The sequence below is a fragment of the Scatophagus argus genome, chromosome 17 (genome assembly GCF_020382885.2).
Source record: "Scatophagus argus isolate fScaArg1 chromosome 17, fScaArg1.pri, whole genome shotgun sequence".
NCBI classification, from domain to species: domain Eukaryota; kingdom Metazoa; phylum Chordata; class Actinopteri; family Scatophagidae; genus Scatophagus; species Scatophagus argus.
In genome coordinates this window covers 1,561,233-1,580,233 of record NC_058509.1, presented here as the reverse complement: position 1 = coordinate 1,580,233, position 19,001 = coordinate 1,561,233, and the positions used below count along the sequence as shown (strand labels likewise).

Sequence of the window (19,001 nt, the reverse complement as noted above, 5' to 3'; positions counted from 1 at the left end):
AGCATGGTGCTGCTGATGCAAAGTGGCTCTCTATGGAAATGCTCTGACTGACTCCAACAGGGACTTGGATTACTCTCATGATGCTGCTGATCAATGGATCAATCACTTTATCACAGTATTGATTAGGAATGTGTCAGAGCTCATCTGTATTTTGGGATGATTTTGATGGACAAATATTGCCACCGAATATTTAGTGAATCCCGCTAAATCACAACCACACAAATCAACATCAATGTGACACAAAAAAACACAAATATTATTTTCCATTCATATCAATCTACACTACACATGTTTATGATAATATTTACACTTGTCAGGATTTATTGTAGAGATGTCTTCATAATTATGCCATTTGAATTAGTTTTACTGAAACATAAATTTCTGTTTCTTGTAGATTTTTAAAAATTCACAAAATAAACCTCAAGTACATGTTCATATTTTGTGTTTTAAACACTTTATCCAGTTATGACATGAACTGGGTAAACTGTGAACGTGTTTGTTGAATGTGTTTGTGTCAAAGTCAGAGAGCCGTGTCTCTCTACAGTCAGAGGTTTTTGTACGGCGGCTCAATCAGTTTGTATCACTGTGGTGGACTTTCGGTGGAGGAACCAGACTGGATGTTGGAGGTAAGTACATTTTACTCTGTTAATCAACCAAATGTTATATTTTTACTGTTTGAATTACACATCTGTAGACCTTACTGCAATGTTTTGTTGGAAATTTGATATTTGATGTGTTTGATCAAATTCTTGAAGGCTTCACATTGTTGTTAACCAAACTGAAATCAACATGACTGAAGTTTTTTCTCTAAATTTTGACAATTTTAATTGTAGAAAACTACTCAGAATTACTGTGTCTGAAGAAAATATTTTAAAACTTTAACTTCTAATATTTCAGGTCAGTAATTTGTAGTTCAGAGTTCAGTGTTCATGGGTGTGACTCGATCTTTCTCCCAGACTAATGAAGTCATTCAACATATTTTCTGTGAGGATTTTATGAGTTTGAAAAAGTGGTTCAGTAGTTAAAAATATTCATTTGAATGTTTCAGTAATGAAGCCTGACTGTTCAGTGATGATTCCTGCTTCACATGAAGAGAACAAACACATTTCATCATTTATCAGCTTTTGGCTTCAGACAAGAAATATTTGAGAAAGTTAAAACAAGAAAAGTCTCACAATCTTCATCCCACATGTCAGATTTTAAGCTAAAACCTTCTGAATGTTTATTTTATCAAACAAATCTTACTTTCCAAAGTTACTGTGTCAGTTTGAACTTTTCCTCTGTGGTACTGAAACCTGTCTGTTGCCATGGTTCAGCAGTGATGCCTGTCTGTTGCCATGGTGACTGAGCTCAGAGGGGGAAGTGAAACGTTTAAGAGCAGTTTCATCCAATCTGAGGAAGAGCAACAGAACTAGAAGCCTCCTCTGCTGCAGCCAACAGGATGGAGTTTAGTTGAGCTCATATAAACTTTATTAATGTGTCTCTGTGCAGCGGGTCGAGTCGTCCCCACCCTGACGGTGCTGCCCCCCTCCAGTGAGGAGCTGCAGCAGGGGAAGGCCACGCTCATGTGTCTGGCCAACAAGGGCTTCCCCTCAGACTGGAGTCTGTCCTGGAAGGTGGACGGCAGCAGCAGCGGCAGCAGCAGCTGGGAGGAGAGCAGGAGCCCCGGGGTGCTGGAGAAGGACGGCCGCTACAGCTGGAGCAGCACCCTGAGGCTCCCTGCAGACCAGTGGGGGAAGGTGGGCTCTGTGACCTGTGAGGCCACCCAGGGCTCCCAGACTCCACTCTCAGAGACACTGAGGAGAGACCAGTGTTCCCAGTCCTGAGCTGACTCACTGGGACTCTGCTACTGGTTTTACTCTCATTCTGCTCTCAGTCTGTTCTCTCTTTCTTCTTCTCTCTTTGTCTTGACGTGTTTCAACATTAAAGTGTTCTTGCCTTTCTTCATGTTGTCAGCATTTTCAAACAATAAAGAGTTTCTCATGTGTATTATAATGTGACACGTCTCTTGACTTTGTTCCACTGATATTTGTGATATAATAAATACATTTCTCAGCTTCATGCACAGAGTCAACACAGTATGGTTGATATTTTGAAGTCAATTTACTGCAGATGACTTTTTAATAGTTTAAGACTGTGGATGTCTTCTGTGGTCATTCCAGTTTTATCAAAATTAATCATCTTTGGTGATTAAAAACTTTATTTTATTACTGATGTTTACCCAACAATATCCTCATGCCACGTGATTGCGTTGTTAAATCTCAATTTAAAAATATAAATCATGAGGATTTTTATTAATGTTGCATAAAAAGCAGAGGGTCATCTGCGTAAAGTGATACTATCTGAGTTTAATTTGACATTTTCAGTCAAATTATATTAAACTGAGACAGTATAAGTTTACCAAAAGATTTTGTCACTGAGAGAAAGGCAATGAATAGAATAAAAAAGATATAATTGAAAACAATCTCAATTCATTATCAGAGTTAAAGTTCCTTGATTATTTTCTGCTTTCAGGTTCTTAAAATAAAGTTTCTTCTTTCAAAATAAACCAAGAAAAAAAATTCATTCAGCATGCAATTAATATTTATAAATAATTTCATTTTTCTAATGACATTAGTAAAAACCACAACTGAACATACTGTTGCTTTTACATTATTGTCAGACTTTCAAAAAATTTGGAATAAACGGCAACAATATTATTATAGAAAGAAATACACATATTCCTTTTATACTGACAGTTACCTTCTATCCCTGTTATTGTCTAAAGTGTATTTTACTGAAAGCCTTAGTGTTTTCATTTCTGTGCTGCTGCTGATTCAGATCAGTTCTTCCAGCTGAGGAGGTTTTTGTACGATGTTGTTTCACTGTGTGAACGGGAAGCTGTAACCACACTGTAGACAGTAATAAACTCCTGAATCTTCACCCTGAATTCCACTGATGGTCAGAGTGAAGTCAATCCCAGATCCACTTCCACTAAAACGATCAGGAACTCCAGAGTAACGAGTTGTAGCATAATAAACTAGAAGTTTAGGAGCTTCTCCAGGTTTCTGAAGGTACCAGTGCAGGTAGCTACCCATACTTGAACTGGCTCTACAGCTGATGGAGACAGTCTGTCCCGGAACAACAGACTGAGTCTGAGGAGACTGAGTCAGGATGATTTCTCCTGATGAATCTGGAAAACATGAAAAAGAGCAGAAGGTTATTGAGACAAATCCAGTGTGGAGAAAGATGATCAACATCCAAACAGAAGAGGATCATCTCTTTAACATGGAGAACAGATGGAAGAAGGTAAATGCTGCTTGTTTCACTGTTTCTCCATCACAGCAGAACATCACTGTGGTGAACCTGGCTGCATCCTGAAGCAAAGTTTTCAGAAGAGAGTCTCACCCTGAACAAGGAGCCCCAGGGTGAGCAGCAGTAGGATCAGGGACATCATCATTGTGCTGCCGGCAGGTCAGTGGCTCTGAAAGGCCTGGACAGCCACTGATCAACACTGGCCTCTTAACGGCTGGGAGCACAGAGGCAGGACACATATGCAAACACACAGAGTCAGTGGACTGTAGCTGTCCTCAACATGTCCTGCTGTTTCCCCCTCACTGCTGACACCACCCAACTACACATTTACATGCAGAGGACACTGAAGAGTCTGGTAGCAGCAGGTCTGACATGTTTGTAGGTGTTTGTGATGTGGACATTTTGAACAAGTAAAGCAGTGATGAGGGATGAGGGGATGCTGAGACCGAGACTCCAACCAGACCTGTTGGACATGTGGGCAGAGCCAGAAGACATGGAAGTCTTCATCAGTTACAGGTGGACAGATTTCTTTGTCTCAAGTCCATGTAGTGACAGAGAGACACACCAGATGCCCTCAGACTTTCCCTCCTTCCTCCATCACCTGACTGCCTCATCCATCTTCACACCTGTTCCCACTTTTCTCATCCTCCCTGCAGTTTCCTGTCAACCTCCTCAGCTGCACCTCATTCCCTCATCAATCACTCACTACATATACCAGCCCACCTCCACTGTGTCCTTGTCATGGATTCCAGTGTTTCTTTCTTCCCTCATGTTTTATGTCCTTAACTGGGACCTGTACCTGTCTGTAAGCCTTTCTACATCACTGTCCATTATTTCTCACTGAGAAGATCACACATTGACTTTAATTTAGAAAGTTGTAGTTCTATGGTGTTTTGTGTCTGGAAATGCTGCCAGTGATGTATGAAGTATTTCAAATATGAAAACATCTGTAGATTTATTCTTTATGTTGGGGAGGCAATTAATTATGGAACAACACAGAGAAATTATTAAAAATCAGAGTGTTTTCTGTGTTCACTGTGTGTCCTCAGTGAAGTGTATCAGTCTCTGCAGGAGCTTCCAGCTGCAGCAGTCAGTTCAGTTTCTGTTCAGTCTGACTGAGGGAGGTTTTTGTACGACCATTTTTCACTGTGTGAACACATTCTGACTGTTGATATAGTGATAACTCTGACAGTAGTAAACTGCTGCATCTTCAGCCTGGACTCCACTGATGGTCAGAGTGAAGTCAGAGTTTGATCCACTGCCTGTAAAACGACTTGGAATCCCTGATGCTCGATTGGTAGCACCGTAAATGAGGAGTTTAGGAGCTTCTCCACCTCTCTGTTGGTACCAGGATAAAAAGTGGTATGGGCTGCTATAAAAAACATCCTGACTGGTCCTGCAACTGATGGAGACGGAGCCTCCAATAGCAGAGCTCACTGCTGCAGGCTGCTGAGTCACTGTGACCTGTCCTCTGGACTCTGAGGACACAGAGACAAAAACATAAAGCAGCGTCATGCTTTTGTGGGCTTCATTTCAGAGGGACGGATGTTCATAGAGGAGAGGAGTTTGATTCTCTGGACTTTACCTGTGAAGCAGCAGCAGAGGAGAGTCCAGATGAGGACGCAGATCAAAGTCATGTTTTTGATGAGGAGGATTTCTGTGGCTTCTGTTGTCATGAAGGACAGCTGTCAGTCATCCAGTGTTCAACTCTCAGGACTATAAACTCTCCCAGAGCACTGGAGCATGGTGCTGCTGATGCAAAGTGGCTCTCTATGGAAATGCTCTGACTGGCTTGTTTCCATCCTGATGGTTTCAAGTATTAATGAAGATATTGATCAATCAGCAGTTTTAATTAGATTATTTTTAATGCATTATTGGAAACATTAGAAAAGTTTAAGCACAAAGCCTTAATGACAGGAAGTGCATCTTTCCCCTTTTTATAATGATTTTATGACTGGGTAAAATGTTCTTCTACAGTCATCAGTTTTATCTGTTTCAGTGAGCCTTGTTAATAATACCGATGTTTTAACATTTCAATACAAAGCCGTGCCACTGTTGTCAGTCAGTTATGAATATGATGATGGTTCAGAGACAAAGTTCGATCTGTTCTCAGATAACCCTAAATCTTTAAAAATAAGAGAAGGTCACCCAGGGCTCCCAGACTCCACTCTCAGAGACACTGAGGAGAGACCAGTGTTCCCAGTCCTGAGCTGACTCACTGGGACTCTGCTACTGGTTTTACTCTCATTCTGCTCTCAGTCTTTTCTCTCTTTCTCATGAGGTTTCCACATTAACGTGTTCTTGCTTCCGTTGACGCATTCAACAATTTCCATCAATAAAGATTTTATCATGTGTATGATAAAAGTCAATCATTTTCTGAATATGTTTCTTTAATATGTAACATGAGTAACATTTGTTAGATTAATGCAAAAAGTCACAACATTAACAAATCTAATTTTTCAGGATTATTTTCCAATTTCATGTAAACAGTGGTTGTGTTCTTGATGTCATGTCAATTTCATCCTCTTATTAACTCTGGCAACAATCCACATGGTAAAATGATTTCATTGGTGAATAATAAAGTCTTTATTACGACTGTCTTCCCTTGAGGATCCATGTGTAATGTTCACATCTTGCTCACTAAAGTATCCTTCTGATCTGACATAAAATGTAGATATTAAAAATGATTTTAAGGATTATAATATAAATCAGGGTATCATCTGCATAAAGTGATAACTACTTCTATCTCTGTCTCCACATTCATCACAAGATGAATGTTGACTTTGTGTTTGTTGCAGTGATGCTGATGTTCTGTGTATATTAAAACGATAAAGGCCAAGCAATGAACTCAATGATGTCCACAAAGATCATTACAATGATGGCTGTCATGTTGCTGTCTTAAATTAAAACAGCAGACATTATAAATCAAATCCTCAGAGGTTTCCTTAGCAGCATTTTAAATGTTAGATGATCCTTTTCTGAAGACAAGATGAGATGATCTGAGTGTTTGCCCTCTGAGTTTCCATTTTAAAGTCTGAAAGGTAATCACTGATTTGCTCCAAATAACCGGATTTATTATCAGACATTTCAGACACTCCACTATGAGTCTGTTTTTTGTGTGTGTGTGTGTTATGTGTAATATGTAATATTAATAGATAATATTATATATTATAAGTAATAAAAGGTAATATTGTTAGATAATATGTAAATTGAAGAGTTTATTGAAGTACTTGTCAGCATTAGCTGATTTTCTAACACTATTGGGTGTGTGTTTGTGTGTGTCCTCAATAAACACACTTCAGACATCCACAACCATCTGAGTGTTTGGATCATATGGTAACATAACTCCGGTTTACTCTCTTTGTTGAATACGTGTTCAATCACTTTGTTAACCTTTTGTTCCCCACTCTCTTGATTCAAACCCTCAGAGCTGAGTCGCCATATTGAATCCAGTGAGACACGTCACTCACGTGACCTCATCCACCAGTTTGGCAACCATTTTATTTAATGAATATATGCGATAATCACGAATGGTCTGCTATTAACAAAATCTGCCCTACCTGTGCGCATCACTGGGATTGTGATAAGATTTGAATGGATGGTGAAAAGTCTGTGTGTGTGTGTCCTCAGTGAAGTGTATCAGTCTCTGCAGGAGCTTCCAGCTGCAGCAGTCAGTTCAGTTTCTGTTCAGTCTGACTGAGGGAGGTTTTTGTACGACCATTTTTCACTGTGTGAAGCAGTCATACTTGCTGCAGTCAAAAAGACCCTTACAGTAGTAAACTGCTGCATCTTCAGCCTGGACTCCACTGATGGTCAGAGTGAAGTCAGAGTTTGATCCACTGCCTGTAAAACGATCAGAAATCCCTGATTGTCGAGTGGTAGCCCTGTAAATGAGGAGTTTAGGAGCTTCTCCATCTCTCTGTTGGTACCAGGATAAATAGTGGTATGTGCTATAATAAACATCCTGACTGGTCCTGCATCTGATGGAGACGGAGCCTCCAATAGCAGAGCTCACTGCTGCAGGCTGAGTCACTGTGACTTGGATTTTGGACTCTGAGGACACAGAGACAAAAACATAAAGCAGCGTCATGGTTTTGTGGGCTTCATTTTGGATGTTCATAGAGGAGAGGAGTCTGATTCTCTGGACTTTACCTGTGAAGCAGCAGCAGAGGAGAGTCCAGATGAGGACGCAGATCAAAGTCATGTTTTTGATGAGGAGGATTTCTGTGGCTTCTGTTGTCATGAAGGACAGCTGTCAGTCATCCAGTGTTCAACTCTCAGGACTATAAACTCTCCCAGAGCACTGGAGCATGGTGCTGCTGATGCAAAGTGGCTCTCTATGGAAATGTTTTGACTGGCCTGTTTTATCTTGGTGATGGTTTCAAGCGTTAATAAACATGTTCACCAAATCAGCAGTTTTAATGAGAATATCATTTATGCATTGGTAGAAACATTGGAATTGTTTAAGCATAAAGCTGTAATGACAGTAAGTACATCTTTCCCCATTTTATAATGTTATTATTTTTTTTAACATTTCAATACAAAGCCGTGCCACTGTTGTCACTCACTCATGACTATGGTGATGATTCAAAGAAAAAAATTGATCTGTTCATAGACATAACCCTAAATTTTTAAAAATACAAGAAGTTGTAAAAGGAATCTGTAGGTAAAGCAGTATATCATCTGCATAAATTGATATCAAATATCTTTGATCTATAGATTTTTCTACAAACATTTGTCAGTTTCAGAGTTGATTGCCAAAAGTACACCATGAAAGACCAGATAACATTTACAATCAACAAAGATCAGTCCATCAAATAAATAAACTGCTGTCATGTGCTGCTACAGCTGGAGCAGCACCCTGAGGCTCCCTGCAGACCAGTGGGGGAAGGTGGGCTCTGTGACCTGTGAGGCCACCCAGGGCTCCCAGACTCCACTCTCAGAGACACTGAGGAGAGACCAGTGTTCCCAGTCCTGAGCTGACTCACTGGGACTCTGCTACTGGTTTTACTCTCATTCTGCTCTCAGTCTGTTCTCTCTTTCTTCTTCTCTCTTTGTCTTGACGTGTTTCAACATTAAAGTGTTCTTGCCTTTCTTCATGTTGTCAGCATTTTCAAACAATAAAGAGTTTCTCATGTGTATTATAATGTGACACGTCTCTTGACTTTGTTCCACTGATATTTGTGATATAATAAATACATTTCTCAGCTTCATGCACAGAGTCAACACGGTATGGTTGATAGTATGAAGTCAATTTACTCCAGATTACTTTTTCATAGTTTAAGACTGTGTATGTCTTCTGTGGTCATTCCAGTTATTTCTAAATTAATCATATCTGGTGATGAAACACTTTCAGCCAAAATAATAAAAGTTTCTGTTGTTACTTTTGTCTATCCAACAACATCCATTTGCCATGTGAATCTGTTTTTAATTCTGTGAACCTAAATATAAAATTTTAATTCACAAGAATTCTCAAAATTTTGAACAAATAGAATATTACACATTATATAATATTAATTTAATTTGGGATTTTTTTCAATGAGTTTTAAATTGAGACAAAACAACTTCACTTACAGTCAAATTTTGTCAGTGAGAAGATGGATAAATAGATATACTAGTGTGAAAGAAAAGAATAACCTATGCAAAAAATGTTAAAATAGTAATGTACAAAACAATATAAAACGTGTATATACAACAAATAAGCAGTGTAATGTTGTGCAAAACAAAATAGAATGTAAGGTGCAGTGAACTGAGTGTGTAAAAGACATATAAAATGCGTAGTGACTGTATGTTATGAGCAGAGTTTTAGCTGTTATTGTTCAGTGTGATGGCATGTGGCAGGAGAGACTTCCTGTAGCAGCCTGTGGGAGAAGGTGCTCCTCTGTGTGTCTACTGTGTGGTGGAGGAGGTGCTGTTCATTGTCCATGATGGATAACAGTTTGTCCTCCTCTCCATCACGGTCTCAAAAGTCTCCAGCCTGAGACCGAGCACAGAGTACTCAGTCATCTTATTGATGTCCTCCCCATACAAAGACCTCACGTTTCTCATTATAATCACTGGGACCGCTGGCTTATGTCTTCTCCTTCTCTCCCTCCGTTTGGCTCCAGATTAGAAATTAGAAAGTCGTGGTTCTGTGGTGTTTGGTGTCTGTAAATACTGATGACGTAGAAGTATTTCAAATATGAAAACATCTGTAGATTTATTCTTTATGTTGTGGAGTAGTAAATTGTGGAAAAACACAGAGAAATTATTAAAAATCAGAGTGTTACGTGTGTTCACTGTGTGTCCTCAGTGAAGTGTATCAGTCTCTGCAGGAGCTTCCAGCTGCAGCAGTCAGTTCAGTTTCTGTTCAGTCTGACTGAGGGAGGTTTTTGTACGACCATTTTTCACTGTGTGAACACATCTTTACTGTTGATCTCGTGATAACTCTGACAGTAGTAAACTGCTGCATCTTCAGCCTGGACTCCACTGATGGTCAGAGTGAAGTCAGAGTTTGATCCACTGCCTGTAAAACGATCAGGAATCCCTGATTCCCGAGTGTTAACATAGTAAATGAAGAGTTTAGGAGCTTCTCCATCTCTCTGTTGGTACCAGTGTAAATAGCTACTGCCATAAACATCCTGACTGGTCCTGCATCTGATGGAGACGGAGCCTCCAATAGCAGAGCTCACTGCTGCAGGCTGCTGAGTCACTGTGACCTGTCCTCTGGACTCTGAGGACACAGAGACAAAAACATAAAGCAGCGTCATGGTTTTGTGGGCTTCATTTCAGAGGGACGGATGTTCATAGAGGAGAGGAGTTTGATTCTCTGGACTTTACCTGTGAAGCAGCAGCAGAGGAGAGTCCAGATGAGGACGCAGATCAAAGTCATGTTTTTGATGAGGAGGATTTCTGTGGCTTCTGTTGTCATGAAGGACAGCTGTCAGTCATCCAGTGTTCAACTCTCAGGACTATAAACTCTCCCAGAGCACTGGAGCATGGTGCTGCTGATGCAAAGTGGCTCTCTATGGAAATGCTTTGACTGACACGTCTTTCAACACATGTCAAGTTATGTGCTTTTCGTTGTATTCATTTCAGCTATATACATTGAGTTTAGCACACAGTGAAGTAAAACAGTGTTCCTCCATGTGCTATGCAACACCACACTAAATAGTCAACACAAGTCTATGTCTATTCATATAATGCAAATAAAAAGAACAATATGCAACCTGCAGGGGTCCTAGGTGGGGGGCAGCAGGTCTTTGATGTGCCTCATGACCAGACTCTCAACGCACTTCATGATGGTAGGCATGAGTGCAATGGGACGATAGTCACTGAAGCAGGACACTAATGACCTCATGGACATGGGAATGATGGTGGTTTGTTGAAGCACTTTGGGACAATGGCACCTCTCAGAGAGATGGTGAAGATGTTTGTGAGAACATCCACTAACTGGTCTGCACATCCCGTGAGCCCTCTGCCAGGGAAGTTATCAGGTCCAGCAGCCTTCTGTGGATTTACTCCACATAGAGATTTGTCAGTACCTGGTTATCAAGAGGAGGGTTGGTCTTCCTCGCTGCCATGTTGCTCTGTCTTTCAGCACTTGTGGGATAGAAGCATCAGCTTCACAGGCAGGTGTTGTCTTGTGGTTGATGGCCTGGATATCCTGCCATAAGTGTTGTACTGAAAATATGTGATATATTAGGATCATTTCTTAGTGACCAAAGTCACAACAGCAACAAGTTAATTTATTCCAGATGACTTTTTAATAGTTTAAAACTGTGGGTATCAGTTGTCGTGATTCCAGCTTTGTGAATAATAATTATTTTCACTACCAATACACATGCTAAGATGATTACCCATCAAATCAATCTCATCAATCTTTTGAGTTGTTTAAGGTTGTGGATATCTTTTGTTGTCATTCTGGTTTTGTATGTAAAATTTTGTCAATGAAAATGGTTATAGTTCAAATAGCTGTTAACCAGTATGAAGCTGAGGTCAAAGGTCATGATCAACAATGTTCTCAGTAACTGTGAAAGTCTGGTTCTTCTTGAGCTTTTATGAAGTCAGACAACATGGGATTTTCATAAGATATGAACGGACATTGAAACATGGGTCAGGAATCGTGTTAATTGGTGATAAAGCAACAAAGTTGATTGATTCATTATAACTGATGAAATTGTGTGTGTTCACTGTGTGTGTGTGTGTGTGTCCTCAGTGAAGTGTATCAGTCAGCTCAGTTTCAGTTCAGTCTGACTGAGGGAGGTTTTTGTACGACCATTTTTCACTGTGTGAACACAGCTTGACTGTTGATCTCATGATAACTCTTACAGTAGTAAACTGCTGCATCTTCAGCCTGGACTCCACTGATGGTCAGAGTGAAGTCAGAGTTTGATCCACTGCCTGTAAAACGACTTGGAATCCCTGATGCTCGAGTGCTAGCATAGAAAATGAGGATTTTAGGAGCTTCTCCACCTCTCTGTTGGTACCAGGCTAAAAAGTTATTGTTATAAACATTCTGACTGGTCCTACATCTGATGGAGACGGAGCCTCCAATAGCAGAGCTCACTGCTGCAGGCTGAGTCACTGTGACCTGTCCTCTGGACTCTGAGGACACAGAGACAAAAACATAAAGCAGCGTCATGGTTTTGTGGGCTTCATTTCAGAGGGACGGATGTTCATAGAGGAGAGGAGTTTGATTCTCTGGACTTTACCTGTGAAGCAGCAGCAGAGGAGAGTCCAGATGAGGACGCAGATCAAAGTCATGTTTTTGATGAGGAGGATTTCTGTGGCTTCTGTTGTCATGAAGGACAGCTGTCAGTCATCCAGTGTTCAACTCTCAGGACTATAAACTCTCCCAGAGCACTGGAGCATGGTGCTGCTGATGCAAAGTGGCTCTCTATGGAAATGCTCTGACTGACTTGTTTTATCTGAATGGCTTTGAGAGTTAATAAAGATGTTCATCAAATCAGCAGGTTAAATTCGATAACCATTAATGCAGCATTAAAATTGTTAGAAAAGTTTATGTATAAAGTAGTAATGACAATAAGTTTATTTTTTTCTCTTTTTTAAGACTTTTGTGATTGGGTAAAATGTTCTTCTATAGTCATCAGTTTTATCTGCTTCATTAAACACTGATAACAATACCCATCTTTAAACCATTTCAATAGAAAATCACCTTTTTGTTTTCAGTTTTTTCTGAATTTGATGATGATTATTTTCTGCTAAAGGTTTGTTATGATTTTAGAAATATTTCCAAATCTGTACATGAGTGAATTAATCTTGTGAATGATGTGTTCAGGAATAAATATATAAAATACAATATCGTCTGCATAAAGTGAAATCCAATATCTTTGATCTGATATTTTTCTAAAAATGTGTCAGTATCAGAATATTATTGACCAAAAGACTTGTGCTATCATGTGCTGGGACACATCAGATTCTGAACTTGCAATGCAATGAAAATTATTTTGTTTCCTTTCTGCAGAGGCAACAACTGACATAGTTGTTGGGAATCTGTTGTGTCTCTGGATTGTTGGACAGTGTTAAATCTGACAGTTCAGGGATGAATGTTGTTTTAAAAATCAGTTGCACTGTATTTGTTGAATTTTTGTGTGACATACAGTATGAGAAAAAAAGGTGTCATTGCTTACTGCATAGATGTAGTTATATCGTATTGTAATGTGGTCGAGATAGATGGTCGTCAGGACTCACACCTGAATCCTGGGCTAAAATTTTGATTGTGATGTAGGCATCAAAACAATTTGATTAAGATTTGGACAAGATTTCTTCATTTTCTAAAACCGACACAAAATTTTATTTAAAGGATTCACTTTGTTTGGTGTTTGGGAAAAATTCTGATTTTGCTTATGTTCGACGAATAAGGTTCAGTCGATGAAAAAGTGAGAACATTTAGTCGCGACAAATGATTTATATGAAATCTTTCGGATGACAGGTGAAACGTCTTCAGCAACCTAAAAATTGCCTTTTGGTGGCCTTAATTTCTAGCACTTCAAATAGGGTTAAGACTTGCTTTAAGGCTTTGAGGTTGGCTTTAGGATTAGGCAAGTAATGTTTATTGTTATGATTTGGTGGTAGTTAAGCCTCCAGGAAATAAATCTCAATCGACATAATATCCCAAAAAGTGATGGAAACATGACTGTTTGTATGTGTGTGTGTGTGTGTGTGTGTGTCCTCAGTGAAGTGTATCAGTCTCTGCAGGAGCTTCCAGCTGCAACAGTCAGTTCAGTTTCTGTTCAGTCTGACTGAGGGAGGTTTTTGTACGTTCATTCTGCTCTCATTCTGCTCTCAGTCTCTTCTCTGTGTCTCCAAATCACATTTTTTTCTCTTTTTATTTCTTGCATTAATGCTGATTTCTTCTGTATTATTAAAGAACAAAATGATCAACATCAAAGCATGTTTGCCGCTTTTTGGTGATCTTCTCACTCTTCAGTTTGTCTTTAGTGCTAATTTGCAAAAGTTAGCTTGCTAACACACTGATTCATAATCATTTTCATACCCACTTTTTAAAAATGTTTAGCTCTGTATCATTCCCAGTCTGTTGGGAGTTCACAGGTGATTGTGCAAATGTATCATATAAAAACATAAAAATGGGTGCAGTTTGTTTTCCAGTGATTTGTAGACAGACAGACAGACAGATAGACAGATAAAAACAGGTCTCATGTCTCTCTCTTGCAAATTTTTTTATGTATTCATGTCACTTTACATTTATTTACATGAATCTTTATTCAAAACATTCCTCTTTCGTTTCCGTCCCTGTGGGTGGAGGTGGAGACAGACAGAAGGACAGAGCGTTGGTCTATGAGGTGTCTCTCAGTGACTTTCCTTGTCCAGTCACCGTGATGTTGGATGCACCAAAGTCAACGTTTAATCAGGACGCCAACTTTGACCACCAGAGACCCTGACAGAGTCCTGCTGTGACTCAGGTTCCCAGATATTAACAGTAGATTCAGCAGGATCCAGTCCAGTGCTTCCTTAAAAAATGTTGTTCACTCGAGCAATTAGTAGATTCATCAATCAGTAAACTGACAGAAAAACAGTACACAGCTATTTTGCAATTTAATCATTTAAGTCATTTTCCAAGCAACAATGAAAAAAGGGCTTCTTAGTTTCAGTTATGAATATTTACTGTTTTATATCATCAGCATCAACTCTGGACAAGAGTTTGATTAATAAGGAAAATAAACATTTGCTGTAGTAAACATGTACGTAAATGTCATTTTTAGGAGACAGTTTCCTGCTGACAGGAAGTCAGATCAGAAAACGCTCATGGGGGTCGTATTGGAGGTCAGTGACGTGTTTTGGTTTCAGTGTGGAGGACTTGTCGGCCAATCAGCATGCTCCTCTTCTGTCTGTCTCTTCCCCCTCTCCTCTCCTCCCTCACTGCTCCCCCTGCTGCTCTTGTCCGTCCTTGTTGATGATGTTTTTGAAGAGCGTGAGCAAAGGCCGCTGGCTGCTCTCGTCCCAGCTCTTCATGAAGCCGCCGTAGCGTTTGCTGGCCGGCGGGCCGCTCCAGCGGAAGTGCTTCATCTTGTACGTGCCGTCTTTCTTCTCGTGGAAGTCGCCCGGCAGCTGTTCCTGCTCCTCTTCCGCCACCTCCTCCACCTTCTCCTTGTCCTCTGCCTCTATCTGCCGCCTCCTCATCTCTCCAGGGAAAACCTCAGCTGACTCCTCCTCCACGCCGTTAGAGGCATAGACTTTGACCGGGCGGCGCTTTCGCCCAACAGGCTTCCCCCAGCGGAAATGCTCCATTGAGTAGGAGCGCTTGGCGTGAGGAGAGGAGGAGGAGGAGGAGGGGGAAGATAAAAGGATGAGGGGAGGCACAGACTGAGGGTCTGACGGAGCAAGTGGGAGGAGGTGAGCATCGGTCAGGCTGCCAGACTCGGCGGTGAGGTCGGAGTGACAGAGCTGGATACACTCCTACAGGAGAAGACGGCGGAGACGTAATGAGATGTTTATCGAACAGAAAATGAGAAGAAAGACAAAGTTCGCAAGGCAACAAACTGAGGACATTGTAGTCGTCACGAGGGACGGACTGTGGGCTTAATGTTGGGACAGCCCTGAAGACAGCATCTGTGCAGATGTTTTAGTCTCTGACGGTCGGGGTGGACTGTAAACCTGACAACAGTAAACACACACACACACACACACAGGTGGCAAAGCAAACCTGCAAATCCCACAAGAACACCTGAACAAACAAAAGGCCAGAAAAAGAAGGCAAAACCTGCTGGCGCGTCAGACTGCAGAGACCTCAGAGGGACAAAGTGTGTGTGTGTGTGTGTGTGTGTGTGTGTGTGTGTGTGTGTGTGTGCGTGTGTGTGTGTGTGTGTGTGTGCGTGTGTGTGTGTGTTACCAGCAGGCTGCTCTCAGAGTTGACCTCCTGACAGCTGGGATGTTCCAAGCACTGACTGGCAGCTCCTGTGGCCACTCCCACCACGGCCACAGCCACCAATAGCCACACAGGATGCATTCCCCTGTCAGCCAATCAGAGATACAGACACATACTCATATCATATTTCATCAATGTGATCACCTGCAGAAATTACAAAAATAAAAACCCTTTCAAGCGACACACACAGTCAGACGCACTTCAGCTTATTTCATGTGGTTTTGTTGGACCGACTGGTACCACATTAGCATTAATCTGTAAAGCTCACAGGCCCCAAAGTCAGCGATGAGTCATTTTATTGCAGACAAACTGTGTATCATATCATTACTTTAATGATACTTTAATAATGTTGTTTTCCATGTTGTTATGTTGTATGTGTTTTTTAAATAATTTGATATGATTTACAGCTCAACATGACAAAGAGGCATAGACGTGCAAATATAAAGGTAATCAATACATTGGAAATAAAATTATTGTTTTTCTGTATCATGTGTCTTTATTTGAGGGTAAAGATATTTGTGAAAGAGTTCAAATAATGTTAAGAATAATATAAAATCAGATAATGAAGAAACTTACCACACTGTCCTGTCTGTCTCTGCCTCTGATGTTTTCTTGTCGTTTGGCTGTTAGGTGGAGATTTCTGTTGTCCCTCCGACCGGCCAGACGATTTTATATGTTGTCATCCAAGGACACGCACACACGCACACACACACATGCACGGACACACACACACAGAGACACAGGTGATGATGTCACTACCTGAAATCTCCACATCATTCATGCTTGTAAACACACACTGCAGCATGAAAATGGACAATCATTGAAATACCATCCCCCCTTCCACCCACCCACCCACACACACACACACTCACACACATCCAGGAGCCTCCATCCACACACACACACTTCACTGAGGCTGCTGTAAAGAAAAACAAACTATTAGAAAGATCCAAGTTGTGGTTTTGAAAGTGAATTCTTTCAGTTTTGCTTACCAATACTTACCTGTACTGAGTTTAGTGCTAATTAGCAAATGTCAGCGTGATAACATGCTAAAATAAAGATGGAGACCATGGTAAACACTACACCTGCTGAACATCAGCATGCATTCTCATTGCAAACATGCTGATGTTAGTGATGCAACATTTAACAAGTCATACTTTTATCTTATTGGAGACTTTTGAAAACTGGGATGACAACAAACAGCCCACAGGGGAAGCACGTCAGCCTTCTAATAGTCTTCAAACTCCACCAAAAACTGGAAACTCGAGGACAAAAGCGACGACAAAAACATGGTGGCACGGAGCAGAAAAAAGTGCTCCATGTTAATCTCCATTCGGCAGATCGTTAAATGTCAGGGGACAAACGGAGCAGATTAGCACCAACCCAACATGCTGTCACGGGGGGGAAGAGGGGATTCAGAGCTGTGGGTCAGAGTCTACAGTTACACCCACACCCACCTGCTGCAGCGTCTCTCCACCGTCTGAGCCCTCAGTGTGACTAACGGCGGATCTGAAGGGGATTGAGCGAAAGGCCGATGAGGATGAACTTCATTTTAAAAGCTCAGCGTCATCAAGGGCCTCTCTGAACCAGGACCCCTCACTCAAAACTCCACTCGCACAAATGCAACCTGATCTCTGCAAACTGTAAATAAATACAAAACAATGTCACAAAGTTTTAGATATTTTAGGCATTTCTATATTCGGGAAGCTTTTAGAAAGAGAAAACAAGCAGGTCTGTAAAGAGGCAGTTAAAAATCTGTGTTTAAAATGTGAATATTCCTTCAGGCTGTGATGTGAGCGTTTTTAAAACTCTTTCACCTGTTCAGGCTGCTTGTTGTTTGTGTGCGTCGATCACACAATGCACATTTTGGATCATTTTGACACTAATTTCTCTCCAAGACAACCAAAGATGGTGCTGCAGGACATTAGCTAAGATCAAATGCTTTGGGTCCATGTAGTCGTGGCCACCAGAGACAGAATTTGGTTTCATTAAGCAAAACTGAAGCTGCAGTCCTTTCTTTGAGTTGTTTTTTCTTCTGTTCTTCCAATGGAAAACTCAGAGACAAACAGGTAAATATAAACCCATTAGAGGGTTCCCACAGCCTTGAACATCCATTCAGTCCATTAGACACACACACACACACACACACACAGCCTCTCTCTTCTGTGCTCTAACTGAAGATAAAGAGGTAATCCATTCATTCATTTTCTGTACCGCTCATCCGTCAGGGCCGCGAGGAGGCTGGAGCCCATCCCATAAAGAGGTTATGAAACGGTAAATCAAAAGGCAAACCACTGACATTTTGGACTCAGAGTATCAGAGCTGGAGGTCCTTTATTCACCAAATCCTGCAATTAAGTCAGTCTTTCATATGTTTATGAGTCAGGTTTGCTCACAGGTTTAATCATGTGAAGTAAATATTCTTCTCAGTATGCGATTTGTTCTGTTCAACTCTGTTGCATTATGGGATGAACCTCCTGGTTGAAGAAGAGTGTGTGTCCCTTAAGTTTGACTTTTATTTCAAAGTGTGTGTTCTGCTTATGAATGAAAGTCTCTGAGCAGTCAAAACGTTGATGCACAGTAAAACGAGCGCCGAGTTCAGCTCAAGCTAACGTGAAGCTTCAGTTAGATGAATCAAACGTGTGACCACGAACTGCAAATGCTGTAAGATTACAACCCTGTATTAACAATGTGCTCATGATATAACACACTCTGTTGTCTACATCTACCACCTCATTAAAGAATCTTGAATTATGAATGATATATGTAATTTCACGAGTTTAGTTGCCACACAGTCCACGTGTAGAGTCCGCCTCAGTCCTCCACATCACACAGAGTGCTGGACCAGGACTGGCTTCCAAACCATTTGCCTCTTAAAATCTGATTTTCAGTGAACATAAAGAAATTTTACACTTTCAGCTTATGAGCTCCACCTGCTGTCCAACCACGACCACTACAGCCTTCACATCCACCTGCAGGACTGGACCCACACCCACAGACACGCCCTGTACCACACCTTCAGGCACATCATCTCCGTTCCAGTTCATCCCAAAGGTGTTGGATCGCTGGAAGTCAGGGGCCGAGCCCAAAAATTCAGTTACAAAAAGGTGTGTCCCAATACTTCTGTCCATACAGTGTAGTTCATTGACTCACCTTCCTTCATATTTTTCTTTCATTCGCTGTGTTCTGTCAGTTACTTTAAGCTGTAGTAACTTGTATTATTCCAATCCCATTATATGTAATCTATTACCCTCACATCAATGGCTGCCAATCCCATTAGAGGATTATCAGGATAAGATGTCATACCACACACACACACA

At 40.9% G+C, this 19,001-nt stretch overlaps 1 protein-coding gene and 6 gene segments (V, D, J or C); 1 reads left to right on the top strand and 6 right to left on the bottom strand.

Annotated features, from left to right (window-relative positions):
- Window positions 1-490: 490 nt before the first annotated feature.
- LOC124074890 lies at window positions 491-1,995 on the top strand (the record flags this gene model as incomplete). The annotated part of the segment is given in 2 exon segments: window positions 491-626; window positions 1,492-1,995. Coding segments are annotated over 2 exon segments (471 nt in total), but the record flags the coding sequence as incomplete, so codon positions are not given.
- Window positions 1,996-2,661: 666 nt separating this feature from the next.
- On the bottom strand, window positions 2,662-3,951 carry LOC124075042. The segment is given in 2 exon segments: window positions 2,662-3,172; window positions 3,388-3,951. Coding segments are annotated over 2 exon segments (363 nt in total).
- Window positions 3,952-4,359: 408 nt separating this feature from the next.
- LOC124075021 lies at window positions 4,360-4,931 on the bottom strand. The segment is given in 2 exon segments: window positions 4,360-4,772; window positions 4,880-4,931. Coding segments are annotated over 2 exon segments (387 nt in total).
- A 2,069-nt stretch (window positions 4,932-7,000) lies between these two features.
- LOC124075031 lies at window positions 7,001-7,501 on the bottom strand. The segment is given in 2 exon segments: window positions 7,001-7,347; window positions 7,447-7,501. Coding segments are annotated over 2 exon segments (381 nt in total).
- A 2,084-nt stretch (window positions 7,502-9,585) lies between these two features.
- On the bottom strand, window positions 9,586-10,169 carry LOC124075034. The segment is given in 2 exon segments: window positions 9,586-10,006; window positions 10,114-10,169. Coding segments are annotated over 2 exon segments (378 nt in total).
- Window positions 10,170-11,532: 1,363 nt separating this feature from the next.
- LOC124075041 lies at window positions 11,533-12,050 on the bottom strand. The segment is given in 2 exon segments: window positions 11,533-11,880; window positions 11,988-12,050. Coding segments are annotated over 2 exon segments (375 nt in total).
- A 1,909-nt stretch (window positions 12,051-13,959) lies between these two features.
- Window positions 13,960-16,381, bottom strand: LOC124075136 (pro-opiomelanocortin-like). 2 transcript variants are annotated; one of them, XM_046418552.1, is made up of 3 exons: window positions 16,259-16,381; window positions 15,647-15,767; window positions 13,960-15,213 (listed from the first exon to the last, which is right to left on the bottom strand). In XM_046418552.1, exons 2-3 carry the CDS (start codon window positions 15,761-15,763, stop codon window positions 14,674-14,676), a joined length of 657 nt encoding a protein of 218 aa, XP_046274508.1. In that variant the 5' UTR covers window positions 15,764-15,767; window positions 16,259-16,381; the 3' UTR covers window positions 13,960-14,673. The 2 variants fall into 2 exon arrangements, with proteins under 2 accessions (XP_046274508.1, XP_046274509.1); XM_046418553.1 differs by having other exon boundaries at window positions 15,647-15,771; window positions 16,259-16,362.
- Window positions 16,382-19,001: the final 2,620 nt, after the last annotated feature.